The sequence below is a fragment of the Haliotis rufescens genome, unplaced genomic scaffold (genome assembly GCF_023055435.1).
Source record: "Haliotis rufescens isolate VD_foot unplaced genomic scaffold, xgHalRufe1.0.p SCAF_4, whole genome shotgun sequence".
Lineage (NCBI taxonomy): Eukaryota > Metazoa > Mollusca > Gastropoda > Lepetellida > Haliotidae > Haliotis > Haliotis rufescens.
The window spans coordinates 55,165,518-55,190,129 of record NW_025964112.1 but is presented as its reverse complement, the minus strand read 5'-3'; the positions used below and the strand labels follow the sequence as shown (position 1 = coordinate 55,190,129).

Genomic DNA, 24,612 nt, shown 5'->3' with positions numbered 1-24,612 from the left:
AACCAATCACTTCCACAGACTCATCGCAGATACCAGATGAATGCGTTTTCGTAGCTGGGTAGTTGTTTTCATTGTATCACATAGCTTATGGAAGAGGGCGCTTATTGGAACATTCTGTAGAGGTGTACACTAACACAACAATAGCTCGTTCTTGTAACTGTGTGCTTCCCATGTTCAGATTTAAACTCATGCACGTGTGAAATACATACACTGTTAGTTAACAAAGGTTGACTGTCAACGATTGCCTTAAACGGAAAGAACGTTCTCTTTCCTAGCTTGGAAATATCACGGAAATGGCACTGAAAAATCGCGGAAATATCACAGAAAGATGACGAATGTACGCTCATTTAATCTTTCCTATGAGCGCTAATTAAAAAAATATATAAATTACTAAAAGCATTTCCTTCCAAGAAAATATACTGATCTTGATTAATATGGATCTGTTGTCATGATGGAGGTGTCATGGTTGTATTTAGACCTTAAGTTTTCAGTGTTTTCAGTTTAGTAACGTTTAGATCATGTTTGTAAGAATTGTTTTGGTAAAATCTAATTGCCAACTACGTTCTTTACCCCGGAAGCTTAGTATGTGTCGGGTCCTGCAAACATATAATTAAAGATTGGAAATATGGATATAACGTAAGTTCGTTTTTAGGTTTGGAATGAGTTCTTTGTCCCATGTATGTATGTACACATTCCACAGGTAATGGTAATAGTGTGTATATTGTAGGGAGTGCGTTCTAGTGAATCATCACAATTTATACATTTTCCGGTGAGATATTTTGCTATGTATTATTCACCGCTTATAGAGGTGCGCGTTATTGTGGTTAATTGGTGCTTTGCCTAGCGTACATGCATCATCGTTTCTGCATCGACCTACTGTTTATCCGAAATCGGTCACCTCAGGATGGGTAGCACTTTGTCAAAATATCATGGTAATTTTATCTGAAATGTGACCTAACATGTTTTGGTAGAAAAACACACATATTATTAATGTTAAATGCAGAAAAACAACTTAAACGGTCATTTCAATTTTGAAATAAGCAACGTCAGTTTCAAAGCAATATGACCACATCTTGGAGCCGTCATACATATTCCCCAACTGGATACCTACAATATCCCTATCAAACGTTGAGCAGTACAGCTTCATCGCCTTTCAATAACCCCGATTTCAATACAGTAAAATTTCTTAGTGGAAATCAAATATAATGACAGACAATGCATATTTTTGCTTGTTTTCCAAATATTAAGAAATATATGTTAGCCTTTTGTATTGTTTGAGCTAGGATGATTGCCTTTCGTCATTGTGATCTATACTGTACATGCATGCGTATGTTTTACTTTTTGTATAACAAATGCATTATATGTTAATGTTCTAAACATATACATCATGTTCTTTGTACAGATTCAAAAATGTCTGTCGTAAAAAAAACCAACACTTGTTACGTCTCGCATAGACTGATACTTGCATTATATTTTTATTTACCATGAAATAAATGAACATATTATGTTTCTTTGGTAGTTGCCTGTTTTCTATACGAGCACATATTCATATCTTGAAATTATCATACATTGTACACATAGATGAGTGAGTGAGTGAGAATGGTTTTACGCTGCTTTTAGCAATATTCCAGCTGTATTACGGCGGGGGACACCAGAAATGGGCTTCACACATTGTACCCATGTCGGCAATCGAACCCGGGTCTTTGGCGTGACGAACTTCACTCAGGCGAAATGTAGGAGTGAGGCCCAAAACGATGCAGGCCTATGTTTCACAATTTGGTCAAACAGTCATAGATGATGCTGACAGACAATTGGGTCGATGATGAATGAGTGAATATGATTTTGTGCCGCTTTTAGCAATATTCCACCAATATCACGGCGGGGGACACCAGAAATGGGTTTTACATATTGTACCTATGTCGGGAATCACACATGGGCATTCGGCGTGACGAGCGAACGCTTTAACCTCTAGGCTATCCCATCGATCAGGGTGAATGATGATGATGATGATGTAACGAGCGCTTCCGGTGGACTTACCAAACCAACATTGAAAACATCCTTTTCAGTGCTACACTAATACAGCAACATATATCAAAAGCCAAACAACTGCAACATCTCGAGTAAGGGCATACCATGTTATAATCTGGGAGGGTCTGGGACAAGCGTTTATGGTCAAAGGGAGATAACTCTAGAAACCGGAAGTGCTAACGAAGGATAACACAGTCAATGTGGAAATTCTAATACTGCTAGGCAACTGGTAAGTAATGGTTAGTGATCGAATGTTTGGTTCATGTTGCTAGGATACCTGGTTGGGTAGCGAGGATGTAACGGAGATGGTAGAAACGTGAGTTTGAGTTTGCGTCTTTAATAAACAAGTCGTGTCGTAAAGAGCTGTGTCACGCCCTTTCAATAGTCTCTTCCTGATATTGAGGGAACAGGTTTTGAAATCATTAACTGCACACGTTGGCTGTTTAGAAAAATGTGTTTTGCGTCCACACTAAATTGTGTGGCGTTCAGAAGAATAACACTTAAAGCCTTGACTGACAACTGATTTTGTCCCAGTAGCCTCCCATGCGCACACAGACACACCAAATATTGGCAAATATTGAATGGTCGGACCACAAGGCCGTTAAGGTAATTGTGTCCAAAAGCTGTACCAGCATCCCGTGGAAGGTTCTGTTTTATATGGTCTCTGGTTCTATTAACATCCGTTATCCAAAGAAATCTGTGACATCTCGATTCGGCCATTCCATCCAAGAGATGGTGTACTCCGTTCCGCTAACGTCTGTCACTATGTACGAGAATTCTGCGCTCTGTCTGTGTCTGCTGGTGGATACGGGACTTCCTCCGCCGACAGAAGCACATGATTACTATCCCCAGTACTGCCGAAAACAGAATGAGTGCCGTGGCCTCTGATGTTACAGTGAGGAGGAACACGTCACTTCCGGCGTCATTTGTCGCTTGTTCGGATTGTCCAGGACCTGGAAAGGCAGTTGGTATACGTGAAGTTATTAATTACGTTCGTGACTGATAGACATGACAATAATGAATATTGTACGGTCATGGTACTGGAATTAGATAATTTTACATCATCTATAATGCAATACAGGTTATCACGTGGCATGTTGCCTTTTCAGGTTCATTACAAACACAAACAATTGCGTTTGCTAACTTTAATAATCTAGAGCGATTTGCCATAAAAGATTAAATCTGACGTTTAAATGACAATGTAAATCTTCACACAATGTACTGATGGCCACGTGTCTGTGCCTTCTCTGACAATGGATTTCAAGTCGGAAAGCACAGATGTACTATGATGATGTGATTAGGACTTCGTACCGAGGACTGTGTCTTTCATGATTTTATTTATTATCATCTGACATGACATGACATAGGAATAAGATGGGAGGAGGAGTGACGCGAAATGTTAACACAATGAAAGGTTGAAAGGACCCCCCCCCCCCCCCCCCCCAACGGCTTGAAAAATTACACAGCCCCCTTTTGTCAAAAATAAAATAAATTTGTTCCCACCAACACCACCACCACCACCACCACCACCACCCCCCAACCCCCCCCCACCCCCCACCACCCCCCCCCAACCATGACATGACATAGGAATAAGATGGGAGGAGGTGTGACGCGAAATGTTAACACAATGAAAGGATGAAAGGACCCCCCCCCCCCCCCCCCCCCCCCCCACGGCTTGAAAAATTACACAGCCCCCTTTTGTCAAAAATAAAATAAATTTGTTCCCACCAACACCACCATCCCCCCCCCCCACCCCCAACACCCCCCCACCCCCCAACACCCACCCCCACCCCCCCCACCCCCACCCCCACCCCCAACACCACCACCCAACCATGACATGACATAGGAATAAGATGGGAGGAGGTGTGACGCGAAATGTTAACACAATGAAAGGATGAAAGGACCCCCCCCCCCCCCACGGCTTGAAAAATTACACAGCCCCCTTTTGTCAAAAATAAAATAAATTTGTCCCCACCAACACCAACATCCCCCCACCCCAACACCCCCACCCCACCCCACCCCATAGTAACTATGCCAGGGATCTCGCTGTTGTTCCACCCTCTGCCGGGCTAATCCCGGGAGTACCTACCGGACTTATTGGGAAGCGGGTCTAATATTCTGAGCACCCTGGTCAGCTCGGCCTCGTCCTGGTCAAGGGATCGCCTCCGTCTCCTACTACCTGGACACGCGACCTGGAAACATGTGACATGTGACGCGGAGCAACATTTACATCATCTTCTAACATTCGACATAGTACCCGGAATAGAATATATTTCTCCACATACTGACGAAGTGTTTGAATCAAATTTGATTTGGTAAACCAGTCCTCCTCAGGGAACATTTTCTTGTACATAATCAAATCAGTACAATCAGTAATGTTAAAAGGACCTGCTTGAGCTGACAGACCAGACACCCTCGTTGATCTTTTCAGGGGTAATGTGTATAGTATGGTGGCCGAGAGGGGACATCGCTTCCTGGCCCTCAATTACGGCCGCGAGAAATCAATAAACCGATACCACGAGACGAGAAAGCAATACCATGAGACAAGAGAACGATACCATGAGACGAGAAAGCAATACCACGAGACAAGAGAGCGATACCATGAGACGAGAAAGCAATACCACGAGACGAGAAAACAATACCACGAGACGAGAAAGTGATACCAAAAGACGAGAAAGCAATACAATGAGACGAGAAAGGGATACCATGAGACGAGAAAGCGATACCAAAAGACGAGAAAGCAATACAATGAGACGAGAAAGGGAAACCATGAGACGAGAAAGCGATACCACGAGACGAGAAAGCAATACCACGAGACGAGAAAGCGATACTATGAGACGAGAAGGCGATACCATGAGACGAGAAAGCGATACTATGAGACGAGCAAGCGATACCACGAGATGAGAATGCAATACCACGAGACGAGAAAGCGATACTATGAGACGAGCAAGCGATACCACGAGATGAGAATGCAATACCACGAGACGAGAAAGCGATACTATGAGACGAGAAGGCGATACCATGAGACGAGAAAGCGATACCACGAGATGAGAATGCAATACCACGAGACGAGAAAGCGATACTATGAGACGAGCAAGCGATACCACGAGACGAGAATGCAATACCACGAGACGAGAAAGCGATACTATGAGACGAGAAAGCGATACCATGAGACGAGAAAGCGATACTATGAGACGAGAAAACGATACCACGAGATGAGAAAGCCATACCATTATACGAGAAGGCGATTCTATGAGACGAGAAAGCGATACCACGAGACAAGAAAGCGATACCACGAGACGAGAAAGCGATACTATGAGACGAGAAAACGATACCACGAGATGAGAAAGCCATACCATTATACGAGAAGGCGATTCTATGAGACGAGAAAGCGATACCACGAGACGAGAAAGCGATACCACGAGACGAGAAAGCGATATCATGATACGAGAAGGCGATACTATGAGACGAGAAAGCGATACCACGAGACGAGAAAGCGATACCACGAGACGAGAAAGCGATATCATGATACGAGAAGGCGATAAACAGTTATGCTATTAGTTATTTCACACCATGTTTAAACATGGTCATACTTGTTAATGTTTTTCGCTATCAATATTGTTTTTATTTACCTCATTACTACCCCATTCTTCCTTCAATCTTAAAGACCGCCTTGGTGTTCTAGTGGTACAGCGTCCGCCCGGAGAGCAGAAGGTCCGGGGTTCGATCACCGTTAAAAGACGTTAAAAGATGGTACTTGTTATTACCCTAACTGGCGTACCGTTGTATCCTTTCTCGTCTCGTGTTATCGCTTTCTCGGCTCGTGTAATCGCTTTCTCGCGGCCGTAATTGAGGGCGAGAAACTGATATCCCCTCTCGGCCACCATAAATGTGCTAGGGTGATGACAGACTTTGTTTGTTTGCTTGTTTTACGCCGCACTCCAGCTTTGTGACGACGCCAGTAGATAATCGAGTCTTGACCAGACAATTGTGGGATTGATACTATGTGCAATAATCAATGTTGTCAACCAAGTCACATCTTTCCGAGGCAAGCGAGTTAACTGACTTTAAAAGTCCAGTTTCCACCCTTGCCAAACTAGGATGAAATTTCGGAGCTATAACTGGACTAACGAGTCTATGCAAAAAATGCGTAAGGAAAAGTACACCCTTTACGCAAACAACATGACGACGAGCTCAAATGTTGCGCTACGATCCACATGCTCTGGGAGTCTTAGACAGGTAGTTTGAAACATTTCTTGATTAACTTGATCAGATCGTCATGATACATGTAGCAAGTGGTATGGGAGGCGGTTGGTTGATTGATTGATAACGGCAGGAGGGTTACAAATAGATTGTCGTTGTTTTGTTCTTGCAGGATGCAGTATTCGTACACTCACAGTTGCACAGTCGGCGTCCACGATGCAGACTTTCACGATGAACCGGAGGGCAATGGTGTCGCTTGAGACAAACTTGAAAGTTCTCAGTCGGAGAGTGATAGTTGACTTGACGGCGGGGTCAGGAGGCCCTGGGACGTCCTCCAACACCGACAACACGCTCGTGTCTATACACCTTCACGACAACAAGAGACAGTTCAAAAACATTTACTGTAAACAAAACGTAAATGCATATGTTCCTGAAAGCAAACTGTTTGTGGAGGCTCTAGGGGGGATAACCCGGCCCACATTTCACAATACGATGTCTATGCTACTATGTAAATAGATCTATGTCATTCCTTATTTTCCGTTCCCATACATCTGTTAAAAGTGTTCTTACCCTCCTGTAACCAAGGTAACAGATTCTGTCGCTGTGTCTGGTGGACCGTTGGTAACAACTGCCGTCTCAAGTCTCAACGCCGCAAACTCTGTAATGAAAGGTGATAAGATGTACACTGATGATTAATGGGCCGCTTCAATCACTTTGCAATGCTCCGCTGCAACTGACGTAACCTATTTGTCAAAACAATACTTATTGTCTTTAAAAACGTCAGACGTGTGATCAATTGAGAGCGATGTGTTCACTGGAACAACACACAGTTCTTTTCCCTGGGGATGTGAAGATATTAAACGTCTTATCTTGACTCGGAATAAAAGGAAATCAAGCATTTCCTCGATAGTTATCAAAAGGTCATCATGACCTGACGGGAGATGTGTCTGGCAGGGACCTACTATCAATGATCTTTCTCTGGTTATAACATGGACATCTAGACCTTGAACTGGAACTTATGGGTCAGACGGGACCATGATCAGAGGCCCAGTATATTTACCATATAGGGAGCAAGACCAAACAACCGAAAAAATATCATGTGATGTTATTTGTAGACTTTGACCTTACACAAATATTAATCCGTTGAAAATCATCGCGACAGATGTGACTGTCGCATCAGTGAATGATATCAAAATGATTAATTGATCAGCCAACTGTGTAGTTATGTCTACGAAGCCAATTAGTTCAACATGAGGTACATCTACAGTGAACCAAAGAAGGTACAGAAGATAGCGTTCTTGTAAGATCGTTGGTATTAATAAATCGCCCTCAACAGTAATCGCCCGGAATATGGAGTTTCCGAATTAACGAGAACTGCGCCAACGAGGCTTCACCGTTCTGAGAAACCCCGTGTATTCGAAAACCCCTTTTTCTAGAACACTTTTGTCACCAATGTTTACATATATTTAAAGAAGACATTACTCCATTTAATCCGGACATCGTTAATTTGGACGATTGGGGATGGTATCTTCCGCATTAACGAAGTTTCCTTCTACAGACACTTTTGACACGAATAGTCGTGTTTGCGTGGCCTGTGTTTGGATTTAATAACATTATTTTCTATTCACATGTCATGCCTTTATCAATATGTTAGCAAATTCAGGAACTAAGCAAAGTGATCATATTGATATATTTACCAGAAGGCGGGACGCTGAATGTAAATACAAGAACCACGCCCACTGTGACAGGTGTGTCAATCACAACAGTCCCATCAACTGTTGTAGTTACCAGAGTAACGGGATTAAATGTGCTGCTCACCACTTGCCGTTTAAGAACAAACCTGAAGAAAAATAAACAAATCGACCACATAAACTGTTTAGTGACGTATGTTGCCAGTAAACCAGTAACACATTAGCATGTTTTTATTTTGAGTAACATCAAAAACCTATTTTCTCTTACAAGTTGTATGACTCGTTTAAACATTAATTACAGCGACATTACGTTCGTTAGTTGTTCACATTCAACATGTTCCAGCAATGTGTCGGCGGTCTGTAAATCATCAAGACTGGACCAGACAATCCAGGGACTGACATCATAAACATCGATCCACGCAATATATGGAACCAAATCAGCGAGTCTGACCACTTGATCCCGTTGGTCGCCTCTTACGACAGGTATTGGTTTGCTGAATACCCATTTTAATCCGGAGCTTCACGGAGGCTGACAATACGGTATTGTAATTATAATATTTCATAATACTGGATACTATGACATCTCTGTTTCAAAATATATATATATATATATATATATATATATATATATATATATATATATATATATATACAAAAATGAGGTAAATGTTCACTCGGTGTACATGTAATATATAATAAAATAATAAAGTCCACGTTAGTCCATCATCTTCTTTATATCAGTTTCATACATAGTACTTTCGCTGTCTCATGACAGCTCTTCAGTGTAACTGACAATGACATATAATGACGTCATACTTATGATGACGTCATAAATTACAACTGTGACGTCACAATGTATTTACAATTGTTAAATTACTTGGTGTCGTCGTTGGAGTGTGTAAATACATTGTGACGTCACAGTTGTAATTTATGACGTCATCATAAGTATGACGTCATTATATGTCATTGTCAGTTACACTGAAGAGCTGTCATGAGACAGCGAAAGTACTATGTATGAAACTGATATAAAGAAGATGATGGACTAACGTGGACTTTATTATTTTATTATATATATATATATATATATAAATCAAAAACAATTGTAATTGTTATCCTGATTTGAAATAATTACTATTTTAGTTTAACTGATTTTTCGTCAATAGTTGGTTTTGTTTGTTTGTTTGTTTGTTGTTTAACGCCGCAGTCAACAATATTCCAGCTATATGACGGCGGTCTGTAAATAATCGAGTCTGGACCAGACAGTCCAGTGATTGATATCATGAGCATCAATCCACGCAGTTGGGATCGATGACTTGCATCAACCAAGTCAGCGAGCCTGACCACCCGATCCCGTAGTCTCCTCTTAGGACAAGCAGAGTCGCCTGTTACGGCAAGTATGGGTTGCTGAAGACCTATTCTACCCCGGATTAGTATTGGCTGGCCTGTACAGTACAACCAAACGATAGCATAATCCATTGTGAGTAAATACATATTACAAGATGATATAAAATGTTCACAGTGTGTTGTAGCATTTCTGTTATGGTATTAAGTTCAATAAAGGGAATCTTTGTTTCTACTTAATTTAAAGATAGAAATAGATACACAGTAATATATGTCAAATTGAATTATTAGAAAATCCTTTTAGCAGCCATTGCGGAAGGTGGTTTACTATTTCAGTAGGAAATGACCCTTGACATACTCATCTGCAGCAACAGAAAAGGATGACGCAGTGACCTCGATACCACTAAGGTTAAGGGTGTTAGTTAGCGTCACTTGAAGGTCAAGGCCGGTGATGTAAGCGTCCCTGAACTGGATCGTCACCTGGCGGACGACAGTCGTACTATTCTGAAAAAAACAAAACCAATTGAATTATATATTTATAAGACTAATCTTCAAGGATTCTGCAAAACTAATGAACATATATAATTTGTATATTATGCTATTAATATAATATTGTTTTGATGTACACGTATGTTTAAGAAATGGGAAACTGTGACGGTGTTTGCAAAGACAGCAATGAATTGACCCCAGTTACATGTGTGTGTATGTCAGCACCGGCACAAGCACCCACACCAGCATCCACACCAGCACCAACACCGGCACCGGCACCCCACACCCGACACCGCACCAGCATCCCCACCAGCTTCCCCACCAGCACCTGCACCCGCACCACCACTCGCACCCGCACCACCACCACCACCATCAGCACCACCATCCGCACCACCACCAGCATCACCACCCGCACCACCACTACCACCACCTGCACCACCACCATCCGCACCACCACCAGCATCACCACCCGCACCACCACTACCACCACCTGCACCACCATCACCTCCACCACCACCCGCACCACCACCCGCACCACCACTACCACCACCTGCACCACCATCACCTCCACCACCACTACCACCACCACCACCACCACCATCCGCACCACCACCAGCATCACCACCCGCACCACCACTACCACCACCACCACCACCCGCACCACCACCAGCACCTGCACCTCCACCACCACCCGCACCACCACCACCACCACCATCCGCACCACCACCAGCATCACCACCAGCACCACCACTACCACCACCTGCACCACCACCATCCGCACCACCACCAGCATCACCACCAGCACCACCACTACCACCACCTGCACCACCACCATCCGCACCACCACCCGCACCACCACCACCACCCGCACCACCACCAGCACCTGCACCACCTCCACCACCTGCACCACCACCACCACCATCAGCACCACCACCACTACCACCACCACCACCACCCGCACCACCACCAGCACCTGCACCACCACCACCACCCGCACCACCACCACCACCACCACCACCATCCGCAACACCACCAGCATCACCACCCGCACCACCACCACCACCCGCAACACCACCAGCACCTGCACCACCACCACCACCCGCACCACCACTCGCACCCGCACCACCACCACCACCACCACCAGCATCACCACCCGCACCACCACCACCACCACCTGCACCACCATCACCACCACCACCACCGGCACCACCACCTGCACCACCATCACCTCCACCACCACCCGCACCACCACCACCACCACCGGCACCACCACCCGCACCACCACCAGCACCACCAGCACCACCACCTGCACCACCATCACCTCCACCACCACCCGCACCACCTCCAGTACAAGCGCCACCACCACCACCACCACCACCATCAGCACCACCATCCGCACCACCACCACCACCTGCACCACCATCACCTCCACCACCACCCGCACCACCACCACCATCAGCACCACCATCCGCACCACCACCACCACCTGCACCACCACCCGCACCACCACCTGCATAACCACCACCACCACCATCAGCACCACCACCCACACCACCACCTGCACCATCATCACCTCCACCACCACCCGCACCACCACCAGCACCAGCACCACCATCAGCACCACCATCCGCACCACCACCACCACCTGCACCACCACCTGCACCACCACCACCACCACCATCAGCACCACCACCCGCATCAACACCTGCATCAACACCTGCATCCCCACCCGCACCACCGCCTGCACCACCACCACCACCACCATCCGCACCACCACCACCACCTGCACCACCACCCGCACCACCACCTGCACCACCACCACCACCACCACCAGCACCACCACCACCACCACCACCATCAGCACCACCACCACCACCCGCACCACCACCACCACCACCACCACCACCACCACCACCATCAGCACCACCACCCGCACCACCACCAGCCCCACCACCACCACCATCTGCACCACCATCACCTCCACCACCACCCGCACCACAACCTGCACCACCACCCGCACAACCACCACCACCACCCGCACCACAACCTGCATCACCACCCGCACAAACACCACCACCACCGGCACCAGCACCTGCAGCACCACCACCACCTGCACCACCATCACCTCCACCACCACTCGCACCACCACCACCAACCGCACCACCACCACCACCACCACCACCACCACCACCATCAGCACCACCATCCGCACCACCACAAGCACCACCAGCATCACCACCACCACCACGTGCACCACCATCCGCACCACCACAAGCACCACCAGCATCACCACCCGCACCACCACCACCACGTGCACCACCATCACCTCCACCACCACCCGCACCACCACCACCTGCACCACCATCACCTCCACCACCACCCGCAACACCACCTGCACCACCACCACCACCACCACCATCAGCACCACCACCCGCACCACCACCAGCACCACCATCCGCACCACCACCCGCACCACCACCAGCACCAACACCACCACCACCTGCACCACCATCACCTCCACCACCACCCGCACCACCACCAGCACCACCACCACCATCAGCACCACCATCCGCACCACCACCACCACCTGCACCACCACCCGCACCACCACCTGCACCACCACCACCACCACCATCAGCACCACCACCTGCACCACCACCTGCACCACCACCCGCACAACCACCTGCACCACCATCACCTCCACCACCACCCGCACCACCACCAGCACCACCACCACCATCATCACCACCATCCGCACCTCCACCACCACCCGCACCACCACCTGCACCACCACCACCACCACCACCATCAGCACCACCACCCGCATCAACACCTGCATCCCCACCCGCACCACCACCTGCACCACCCGCACCACCACCATCAGCACCACCACCACCACCACCACCATCCGCACCACCACCACCACCTGCACCACCACCCGCACCACCACCTGCACCACCACCACCACCACCAGCACCACCACCATCACCATCCGCACCACCACCACCACCCGCACCACCATCACCTCCACCACCACCCGCACCACCACCACCACCACCTGCACCACCACCACCACCACCACCATCAGCACCACCACCCGCACCACCACCAGCACCACCACCACCACCACCTGCACCACCATCACCTCCACCACCACCCGCACCACAACCTGCACCACCACCCGCACAACCACCAGCACCACCGGCACCAGCACCTGCAGCACCACCACCACCTGCACCACCATCACCTCCACCACCACTCGCACCACCACCACCAACCGCACCACCACCACCACCACCACCACCACCATCAGCACCACCATCCGCACCACCACAAGCACCACCAGCATCACCACCCGCACCACCGACACCACGTGCACCACCATCACCTCCACCACCGACCGCACCACCAGCACCACCCGCACCACCACCACCACCACCACCACCACCTGCACCACCATCACCTCAACCACCACCCGCACCACCACCTGCACCACCACCACCACCACCATCAGCACCACCACCCGCACCACCACCAGCACCACCATCCGCACCACCACCCGCACCAGCACCAGCACCAACACCACCACCACCTGCACCACCATCACCTCCACCACCACCCGCACCACCACATGCACCACCACCACCACCATCAGCACCACCACCCGCACCACCACCACCTGCACCACCATCCGCACCACCACCTGCACCACCACCACCACCACCATCAGCACCACCACCTGCACCACCACCTGCACCACCACCCGCACAACCACCTGCACCACCATCACCTCCACCACCACCCGCACCACCACCAGCACCACCACCACCACCACCTGCACCACCATCACCTCCACCACCACCCGCACCACCACATGCACCACCACCACCACCACCAGCACCACCATCCGCACCACCACCACCTGCACCACCATCACCTCCACCACCACCCGCACCACCACTACCCGCACCACCACCTGCACCACCACCACCACCACCATCAGCACCACCACCCGCACCACCACCAGCACCACCACCATCAGCACCACCACCTGCACCACCACCTGCACCACCACCACCACCACCACCACCACCATCAGCACCACCACCCGCACCACCACCAGCACCAACATCCGCACCACCACCCGCACCACCACCACCACCAGCACCAGCACCACCACCACCTGCACCACCATCACCTCCACCACCACACGCACCACCACCTGCACCACCACCATCAGCACCACTACCCTCAGCACCACCAGCACCACCATCCGCACCACCACCACCACCACCACCACCTGCACCACCATCACCTCCACCACCACCCGCACCACCACCAGCACCACCACCTGCACCAGCCCCATCACCCGCACCACCACCAGTACTAACACCTGCTCCCGCACGCGCACCAACACCCGCACCCACACCAGCACCAGCACTACCGGACCCGATCAGTGTTGTGCCCTCGAGACGTCTACGCACTCGCCGCCGGCATGTCGCCGGTTTATCTCCACCGCAACAACAACAACACCCCACCCAAAAGCAGCCTGGAGGCGTTCCAACACTCATCATATCTTATCATACCCGCATCAACTACACCCGCACCCTAAACACTCCCGGTCAGTGTTGTGCTGTCTCCTTCGAGGCATTCCGCTCTCGTCACCCGTGTGGCTGTAACTGTAACTGCATCATGTGCACAACGCGCTTCAACACAACGTACCCCAAACTACGAGGCGTTCCAGTATTCATAGCTGTTATGATTATACGTCCCTCGTTCCCCGGCCCCTGTCCCGGGTAATAATGCACGCTAAGAAGGTATAATTGTAGCTGCCCCTCCCTCACCCCCTTCCAACCAACAACACATTTGTGTTGTACACTAACCCTCGATTCGTCCCCCATACTGATCGCCGTTATGATCGTACCTCCCCATCCTCCATATCCACGACACCTTAATTATTTACCCTCACCTTCGAGGCCTCCCTAAACACATCGCCCTCATGATCGTACATCCCAAACCCGCAACACGTTAGTCATAAACCCTCACATTCGAGGGCTCCCTTTACTCATCGTCGTTATGATCGTACCCCCCCCCCCCCCCCCCCCCCCAACCACACACACCCCTTCCTCCCCGCCCAGAAACACGTCAGCGATTCGAGGCCTCACCACACTCATCGCCGTTATAGTCGTACCTCCCCACCCACAACATGTCAGTCATAAACCCTCACCTTCGAGGCCTCCCCACACCCATCGCCGTTATAGTCATACCTCCCCACCCGCAACATGTCAGTCATAAACCCTCACCTTCGAGGCCTCCCCGCACCCATCGCCGTTATAGTCGTACCTCCCCACCCGCAACATGTCAGTCATAAACTCTCACCTTCGAGGCCTCCCCACACTCATCGCCGGTATGCTCGAACACTCCATAGTATCCCTCCCAGTGGTCGGGGACGCCATCAGCGGGGTCAGGAGGTTCAGGGACACGTTTCAAGAGACAGCCAGGGATGCTGCGGTAGCCGGAGATGGAGATGAGGCCGGAGAAGTTTTGGAAGGGGTTGATGTTAATGATCATCTTGTTTGCCGTGCTCTGTGCGTCATCTAGAATGTCATCGCAGAGAGAATAAGAAGGCTGGCACAATACTAAGTGGTCTATCATATAATTCAACTACGTGTCTCTTAAACATTCCTATAATATGACTTCATTATAGTCTCATATAAGATAGCCACGACATAAATCGCAAAGAAAAAAAAGAAAGAAGCAAGATAAAACACTGTGCTGTCATGACGTCATTTCTGGAGATTCGAACATGCGCTCGCAACTTGATGACGTCGTAAATTGGACGACGTAATTTTTGAGAGGGAAGTGTCTAGTACGTTGTTCCCCACAGACGTAGCCGGACTATGGCGATACACGCAGTGGCCGAACGATCGCATTCAAAATTGAGCGAGATATGACAATCGGTAAAGGGAGAAAAAGTGTCAGATAATCGACTTGAAAATTGTGCGAATGTCCGGAACCCTCTGTTCATAAAATAGATTTCTCCGAATTTGCCGAGGTCGTATTGTATTCGGGGAGTCATCATTATTAAAATACGGGTAAATGTTTGTTAAAGCATTTACAATTTATTGACATCCTTAGAAAGGCTGTATGAAATGTTGATATCTCATATAAGAAATAAACGACCCGTGGTCGTTGTTTATCGGAGAATAAACCACTCGGGGCTTCCCGTTTATTTCGTATTTTAATTTTGTTTATTCGTTGTCCTCTCATGCCGCAGACAGCAATATTCAAGCAACATCACGACGACCTTGGACAGACAAACCAATGGTTGATAATTTAGCAACACCTCCATGCCGCCGATGTAACACCATCAAAAATATCCCCAAGGATGCCCAACTTATCACATTTAGTCGCCCTTAGGACATGTAATAGATCATGCGGGACCTGTCCAGACCCGGCTCCCCATGGAATATTGTTGCCGCAAAATAATAATGCCATATATCTTTGCACATTCGTTAAATTATTTAAAAGGTCTTGACAACATACGACAGTCTAGACTGGTGTTATGTATTGAGTCAGTTCCTTACATCGCCTGTACGAACACGTAAGTCCGTAGTAGTCCTCTGTACAATAGCAGGAAGTAGAGTTATCCGCCCCTGTGTAGCACGTCCCTCCGTATCCGCACAGCGTGTCATTACAGGCGCCTTGGTTCACGCGACCTTTAAAGACATACATATTGAAACAAGTGAGTAAACTTGGTTTAAAGAATAAGAACAGTGTCAAGTCCTATCACGAATATTGGCAGCGTGTTGAGAGAAGCCCACAACGGGGCACATCTACTCTTGTCACGTTGATGAAGCTGACAGAACAACGTTCATAATAAGGAAGAATCTGGGATATCGAACCAGTAATCAGCGGATCCTGGCATGGATAGGGGGAGTAACTCTGCACAGCGAACTACTTGTCCTTACATTAGACCCCACTGGGAACCCTGCCGGAGAAAGACAATCAAACTAGGAAGATTCCTGAAATAATTTGTCCGTTTTCATTGACAACTTTACTTTTGTCAAGACAATACAAGATGACACGACAAGATGTTTATTCGGTATTAGGGGCCTCCTGGTCAGATTACAAATGATACAAAAGATTGTTGCGCTTGCTCAGGCGATATATTAAGTAAGATTAAATTTCATCTACTTAAATAATCCTTAAATGAGGGATAAAGACATCTATTATATAGCACAAGGATCGTTTTGCATTTTGCATGATGTGTTGGTGGCGGTCGATTGTGTATCGTTCTGGATAGGTACATATGTAAATAACGTGAAACACGAAGCGTTCTGCTGTACAAGATGGACGTAAGCTGAAAGGAGTTGTATTCATCTTTATCATTATATTTGTTCCAGTTCAGTGCACCAGCTTTAACATTTCCATTGTAACGATGCCCTGGAATAGAGCGTATGACAAGACAACAGAATTTGCACAACATGCTGACTAGATCTACAAGCCTACTCCAGGAGATATTTTTCTGGTTCAAGTACATTTATGACGAATATACAAGTTTATCATGCCAGTTTTGAATGTGTAAATCTTTGTTTAAAATATTGTATAAAATTAGATGTAGTACCACAATTTTGTTTGATCCAAACATATGATTGAGTGAGTGTGTTTTGACGCCGCTTTTCTAAAATATTATCACGGCGGGGGACACCAGAAATGGTACATATGGTACCCATGTAGGGAATCGAACCCGGGTCTTCGGCGTGACGAGCGAACGCTTTAACCGCAAGGCTATCCCATCGCCCCTCCAAACATATCAGAATCCTGTTTGTAGTAGCAGGACGTATATGAGATACCCACTTCTTGCCATTTTCATCTAATGACTTCAGCATTTCATAAATGGTCTTTGGATAACGATCTCTGTCCACATTTAAGACTCAGCACCAATAGTTCTCTAGATCTAAATATGAAACGCCAACTTCAATGTCTCAACTATCCACCGAAACAGATTCCGTTGGGAGTAAAAGGCAAAATGCAGGGAAGCATTTTATGAATGGATCATTGAAAATCGGTGAGGACAACAGGTGTTCTCGAAAAGGGTAAATAAATTCTTGCCCAACCGGTATCACCCGCTACTCACAAAATTTGCATAAAAATGGAAGTGTTTGTTGAATAACAATGCACAGCAATCTCCTGCCATTGCATAGCATGGCATTACGTGGTACATTCTTATCTGCACTTGCATAGATATATTTAACTCTAAAAAACTCTGGATCTTTTAAATCTAAAAAATGTCTCTGTACATGTAACTCCAAATGTCCGAAACATGTTACAATATTTGTTCTGTTTTGCTGTCTAAAAAAGGAAGTACTGTTTGAAAGAAATGGATATAATGATTCTCTAAAATGTCAAAAATGTTAAAATAATCCGTTTTAGCTTAGGGTGACAAGGCGTAACGTTCTTTTGATGAGATTAATCTGGAGAAAAGACATTACTATTGATGATAATCAAGACTTGTCACATTTATAATAATTTGTCATTAAATCAGCATAGTTATACGATCAATAATTTCTGTAGCATCATACTTTTAATAATGCATTCCTGGATGACAAGTTCATAGCACAAATTGTTGTAACGTTTTCAAGAATATTTATCACATACACTCAAGGGTCATTGAAAGTTCATGATGAACTGCTTATCTTATTAACGTTCAGTGTAATACATCTTATGAAAGATGAAACACGTCCATTTCGCCTTGACTTGTAATCACATCATTAAATAATGTTTCATAACTTAGAATAATCTATCAAAAGACACTCGTGAAAAGCGGATCACATCACAAACCCAGGCTTAAGGCAACAAGGGATAGTTCCTGTAGCAGAACTGTTCTCCATACATTCGACATCACTCACCCGTCCGCATTGTGCCCACGCACAACCAACTCTTTATGACTTCATGGATATAAAATAATCTTTTTTTATGATATGATCTAGCCTCTTTGGAATTCTTCAGCCAGACTTTAATTCTATGCTACTCTGCAAATCAGGCCACTATATCACCAGGACAACCACACCCTGTTATTCTTATGGAAAGTCACGATATTGTCCTTCACATCTATTAGCACCACCTACTGGTCGCCATCATTCCACCCCAATGCCCCCCAGCCCAGCACCCTACCCCCTGTTATCTTGGGGAGGGGAGGGACAGACACCATTTCACCACCCACCATTGATAACGGGCATCACGACAACAACACACCACCCCACCCCACTCTCACACACAGTGTCCTTGTTATGTTGTATTAACAGGGAAATTGTGGAATTAGGCCGGTCATACCCCCTGCTTGTTCCACACCCAGTACTAGGTGTCCCACAGAGGAAATAGGTCACAAGATTTATTGATGGAGTTATTAATATTCTCATTAGGGTAGAGTGTAGATCGTTGAGGGGTGGTGGTGTATTGTGTGGTTTGTGGATTGTGGAGAGTTGAGAGCTGAGCGTAAAGAGCAATTAGATACCGACCATTTAATATTGTTCTGTCACTGCTACAAGACATACCAGGCCTACGATAATATTCTTTTTAAAGCTTATTTTATCAGGAACATCCACAAAGCAATTACTTTTTGTGAGTAAAACCTGAAACATATGACTTCTGAAACATATGACTTTTTCCAAGGATTTTATATTTTCTGGAACACGTTTCGTATTTTAAATCTGCTAGTGTACCTGCTTATTATCCTCTCGTCAAGTGAGAGTGTTGTTGGTGTCTTCCTAGTCTGCACCCATTACCTAATACAGTAAACTACGGTTATAACGAACACGCTTATAACGAACTGACGGATATACCGAACTTACTTTTTGGTCCCGACTATCTGCTGTAGTTATGCTGTATATATGCTTATAACGAATTACGGTTATAACCAACTAAACTTAGAAGTCCCTTTGAGTTCGTTATAACCGTACTTTACAGTATATATAAGATAGCTACGCGGTAAATCGCAAAGAACAATGAAGAAAGAAGCGTTGTTTATTTCACGATAAAACATTGTTCTATCATGACGTCATTTCTAGAGATGCGAATATGCACTCGCAACTTGATGACGTTATATATTTGACGCCGTTATTTTTGAGTGGGAAGTGTCTGGTAAGTCCCAATAGATGTAGCTGGGCGACACAGATAGACGCCGTGGCCGAGAGATCGCATCCCAAAGTGGGAGAGATATGACAATCGGTATTGGGAGAAAAGGTACAGATAATCGACGTGAGGATTGTGAGAATAATCTTAACTTAACCCACCTGTTCGTATAATGGTTTTGTCCGACATTTCCGAGGTCGGATTGTAATCAGGCAGTGATCATAATTAGAATTCGGTATATATTTAAAACTTGTACGTTTATCAAAATTCTTAAAGAGTCTGTACATAATGTTGATATCTCATATAAGAAATAAACGACTCGTGGTCGTTGTTTATCGAACAATAAAACACTGTGCAGGGAGAGGGGCGTATTTCCTAATTAAGGTACGGAAAAATGTGAAATTGTGTTCGGTAAAGCTCACTGACCATTACAACAATCGTCCATTGTTTTTATTGTTTGCGAAGAGGCACTTATCAACATGACGTCATACTAACGCAAATAACTAAAGATGTTCACCTATTGTTCATGACGTCATGGTGATTTTATGCAATGACGTTCCAACAATGGAGTAATGAAACTGGCGTCTCCATTCAGTTAAGATCAGTGAAGCCACATTTATCTACATGTCCTCAGATTGAAAAATAACTTCATCTCTCACTTGTTACCAGACCACAGTTGAATCCTCCTCTGGGCGGGGACAGGGTTCCACAGTCTGTGCACGTGGAGCTGCCAGTCGTGCACGTCCCGCCATTACAGCTCATCCCGAAACGACGACAGTCAAAGTCGGCATGGACTGATTGTAAAAAAACAAGCGGACCGAGTCATCATACAAGCCAATACACCTTTTGTTCAAAAGCGTATGTTAAAAATAATTACAAAACATACTAAATTTATGTTCATTATGAACCAGGAACAATGATTAAAATTGTAGGTCAATGTAAGCTTTTCCATTAATACACTGTAAAAAATGTGGTTAGAATCTAAACACATACAACACATGTTTAGATCTAAACATGTTTAGGAATAAGTTTAGATCCTAAACGGACTACACATTTGGTGTGTTCTATCTAAACACGTTTAGGCTCTAATCACATTAAATGAAGCATACAGCTTTAACACAACCAAAACACATCATTTCCATAATCTAAACATGCTTAAAATATTAACATGTATAAATACTAGACATGTTTAGTGTTTGAACATGTTGAGAATTTATATACCTTTAGACATGTTTAGAACTTAAACATGTTTCCACATCCCTTATCCTTATACTCTAAACATGTTTAGAATTGAAACGTGTTTGAAAATAAAATGCATACCATTGGACATTAAGTAAAATATATACAAAGCATGTATAATAGATTGTATTAACTGTGCAAATAAGATTTAAAGGCACTTCATAACCAACATACCACCAACACGTACATCGAACTTAACATAAAAAGGTGCAAAAAGAAGAACTAAGTTAGTGGTGACCAGGGAAATTGACATCTGTGACGACATTCTCCGTGGCGCAGGTGGTAACGTGGAGGACTACAAAAGAAGGGTTTTGAAGGTTCGCAACCCGCCAAGAGACTAAAAGTGAGTAAGTAAGTATGGTATTACGCCGCAGTTAGCACTATTCCAGCAATATCACGGCGGGGTAGATGCTAAAAGAATTGTGTTGACAAATGGGTTGATGCTGTATGGCTAATAGTATTTCTCTCATACATGTAACAATGAAATTATATATGATTACTATGATAGCCCTTTAACTTTGTTTAGTCCCCCCTCTACTATTGTGTCCCCATTAAATGCTAAAAACGCATAGAAACGCCCCTTTTTAAATTACCTGCAATGAATTTCAAGGGGATATACGGGTCTTTCCCCGTGAAGATTCCGCGGTAGAATAGGTCTTCAGCAACCCATGCTTGCCGTAATAGGTGACTATGCTTGTCGTAAAAGGCGACTAACGGGATCGGGTGGTCAGGCTCGCTGACTTGGTTGATGCATGTCATCGATCCCAATTGAGTGGATCGATGCTCATGATATTAATCACTGGATTGTCTGGTCCAGACTCGATTATTTACAGACCGCCGTCATATAGCTGAGTGCGGCGTTCAACAACAAACCAACCAACCAACTTTCCCACTTTTAGACCCTAAACACGTATATTCTCATGAAACCCCTCTGTGTGGGCGTGGGAATAATTGGCATTTATGGATATAGATAAATAGCTTTGTTCTCCTTTAATATATGTGAAATCATCCCTGAGAAAAGTGTTGCAAATACAGTGACAGGAGAGCTCTTTCATTACAAGTTCTTTTATCCATGCTCTGTGTTGCTTTAAAGTGTGTCACAAATGTGATGATACCCGTGTTGGTGGCTAATCGCGAATTAATCCAACGGACATTTAGATTTATCAGAATAAAGTCCAGGCAACGTAATCTAACCATTGACAATGAAAAACCATTTAACTTGTTGATACAATTGTAATACTATCTAAAGGGTAGGGAAAAATTGATGCAAACATAGACTTGGGCCATCCTCGGTTGTCTGGGGTTATATAACTCCTTTCTATTAACGAAGAAACCCTGGACCAATTGCCACGACATCTTCGTTTCGGAGTGACGTCATCGCCTCTATCAATCTTATCTCTAACATGGCACAGGGTGTCTTTCACTATCGAGTGTAATTTGATTGGACTGCTGTATGTAGTGTCTTGCCGTTTGAATCCGAGTGTGGTGGAAAATCGGCCAAGAGTAAATATTATAAAAGCATCGACATGTGATACACTGGGTAATCTAGGATGGACTGCTGTAAATCACCAACAACCCTTAACCGAAGTTGAACGGTGTCTAATAAATGTGGCTTAAACACGATCCAAGTGGATCAACTCCAGAAACGTATTAGGACAAACGTCCGGAGAAAATTATACTCTGCCAGTTAATATAATTTAAAACTATATACGAATGTATTAAATATAAATAGAATTATTGTCCATAATAAACATGTTCATAATATATATTTTTATGGGTATGCCAGTGTTGGTGAACACAAGAGTCGTTTTAATCGAAAACTCTCCCTCTGTATATTTGGAATGAGTGTCAAGCTACACTGAGAAAAGACCAACACAGAAAATTTTAATTAATGACACTCGTCAGTTATTGCCTGCGATTTACAAAGAAATGTAAGAAGCTTGTCTCTCAGGGTTTGGTTATACTGGTCTCTTTGTATTTTTTTCATCATTTTTGCCATGGTAAGAAGGGAGTCGAGCTATAGCTGTATGCAACATGGAAACTGTTTTTAGTTTAGATCGGCAATACACAAACAGTCGATCGTTGCGAGAAACACTGACTGTACTCTTGAAAACACAAGTCAAACCACCACACGTGTATCCGTGTCTACCTGTCGTTCTCACCCATAAAAACACAACAGAGATTCTAAAAAAACAAACTGTAGAATAGCCTAACAACAGGATGTGAGTGAAGAGGGAGGAGCGCCAGACACATGAAGATAGACGTCACGTACCTTTACATATTAATATGGCGGAAACCCACAACATTTGGCCCATTGTACACGTGACTAACATTCTTCTCTCCAAGCTATATAATTCCTTTGAAGGCCCGCCATTTCATCGTCATCTCGCTATCTCCCTGAATGATCCTGACTCCGTATCCAACACTTGGAGGTAAAGAATGTCTCCACACAGACACTGTTTCCCGTGTAACGATGTTATCTAGGTTATCCAAGGATAACATACGAAATCTGTTAAAACCGTGAATTAAGAGACTACTGTTGGCACCGCTCATCCGTAACCGTAAACACATCGTAGGAGGAAAGCTTCGCGACAAAGCAGTCTCAGGTTACTTGCGAATTCACTGTAGGTCATCCATTAAATCTTACAAATTTAAGCCCCCTGTTGGGAGACGGGCTGGCTTAGATAATTGCGTTGCATGCACAGATGCACGAACCCACATCAAATTCACATAAACCAACAGCATAACATGTAATTATAATGTATTAAAACATTTTTTCAGCTGTTTAAATATATGTGGTTGGAGCTATGCATTTATGGCCATTTAAAGGTGTAGCCTCTGGGACGTATTGTTATTTTGATAAAGATACTCCATGATTGAAGGGACGTTGTACATGATTTTTTGTCCCCCCGTAAAAGTTGTCATGGCGAGAACAGCAGCTAAAGTCGGCGTTCTGCGCTGCATGAAACGTGATTAACAACGTCTACTACACGATCCAGTCAACCGAGATACCATTATTCTATACACACATATAAAGTGACATTGCCGTTCCCCCCCCCGAAGCAGTGCAGATAGGCTGGGTATTATAAACCAAGGATACAAGAAATTCGTTCAAAACACAATAAAGGATGACGGTCTGTGAACTGACGAAATGGAAAGTTCTGAATACAATAGCGTGAATAGATTGGGGACATCACGTATCGGCTACAAAAGCTCTACCTGGGCCGAGGCCTCAGTTAGCAGCCCGGGGATATATTGTTGGGGGTGGAAGAAGCCGGATCGTGTGATCAGTGTTGGGGGTGGAAGGATGGGACATGGGGGAATGGGATTGAGGGTTGAAGTTAAGAGCCACGGCTCCACTTGAGCCACAGTCATAGTCGTTGTGCAGAGTTATGTCCCTTAGCTGTCTCCAGCTGTTGCAGGCTACATACAACTAAATGTTTCCCCATAGACATCTATAGTCACTTTATATATTATTTGTAACTTA

At 45.6% G+C, this 24,612-nt stretch overlaps 1 protein-coding gene across 1 annotated transcript; it reads right to left on the bottom strand.

Moving 5' to 3' along the window:
• Positions 1–547: 547 nt before the first annotated feature.
• LOC124114980 (EGF-like domain-containing protein 2) lies at positions 548–23,703 on the bottom strand. Its single transcript, XM_046475753.2, has 10 exons — positions 23,398–23,703; positions 20,546–20,680; positions 16,340–16,471; positions 15,132–15,349; positions 9,622–9,767; positions 7,929–8,071; positions 6,802–6,889; positions 6,426–6,597; positions 4,118–4,220; positions 548–2,981 (listed from the first exon to the last, which is right to left on the bottom strand). The coding sequence occupies exons 1-10, from the start codon at positions 23,456–23,458 to the stop codon at positions 2,779–2,781; spliced, it is 1,401 nt and encodes a 466-aa protein (XP_046331709.2). The 5' UTR covers positions 23,459–23,703; the 3' UTR covers positions 548–2,778.
• Positions 23,704–24,612: the final 909 nt, after the last annotated feature.

Excerpts from the sequence above, each read along its gene's own strand:
- LOC124114980 (XM_046475753.2), bottom strand. The coding sequence starts at position 23,458 with ATGTTAGTCACGTGTACAATGGGCCAAATGTTGTGGGTTTCCGCCATA. Across the intron at positions 16,472-20,545 it reads CAACTGTGGTCTGGTAACAA|GTCGCGTGAACCAAGGCGCC; the intron begins GTGAGAGATGAA and ends ATGTCTTTAAAG. Across the intron at positions 2,982-4,117 it reads CCCGCTTCCCAATAAGTCCG|GTCCTGGACAATCCGAACAA; the intron begins GTAGGTACTCCC and ends CTGCCTTTCCAG.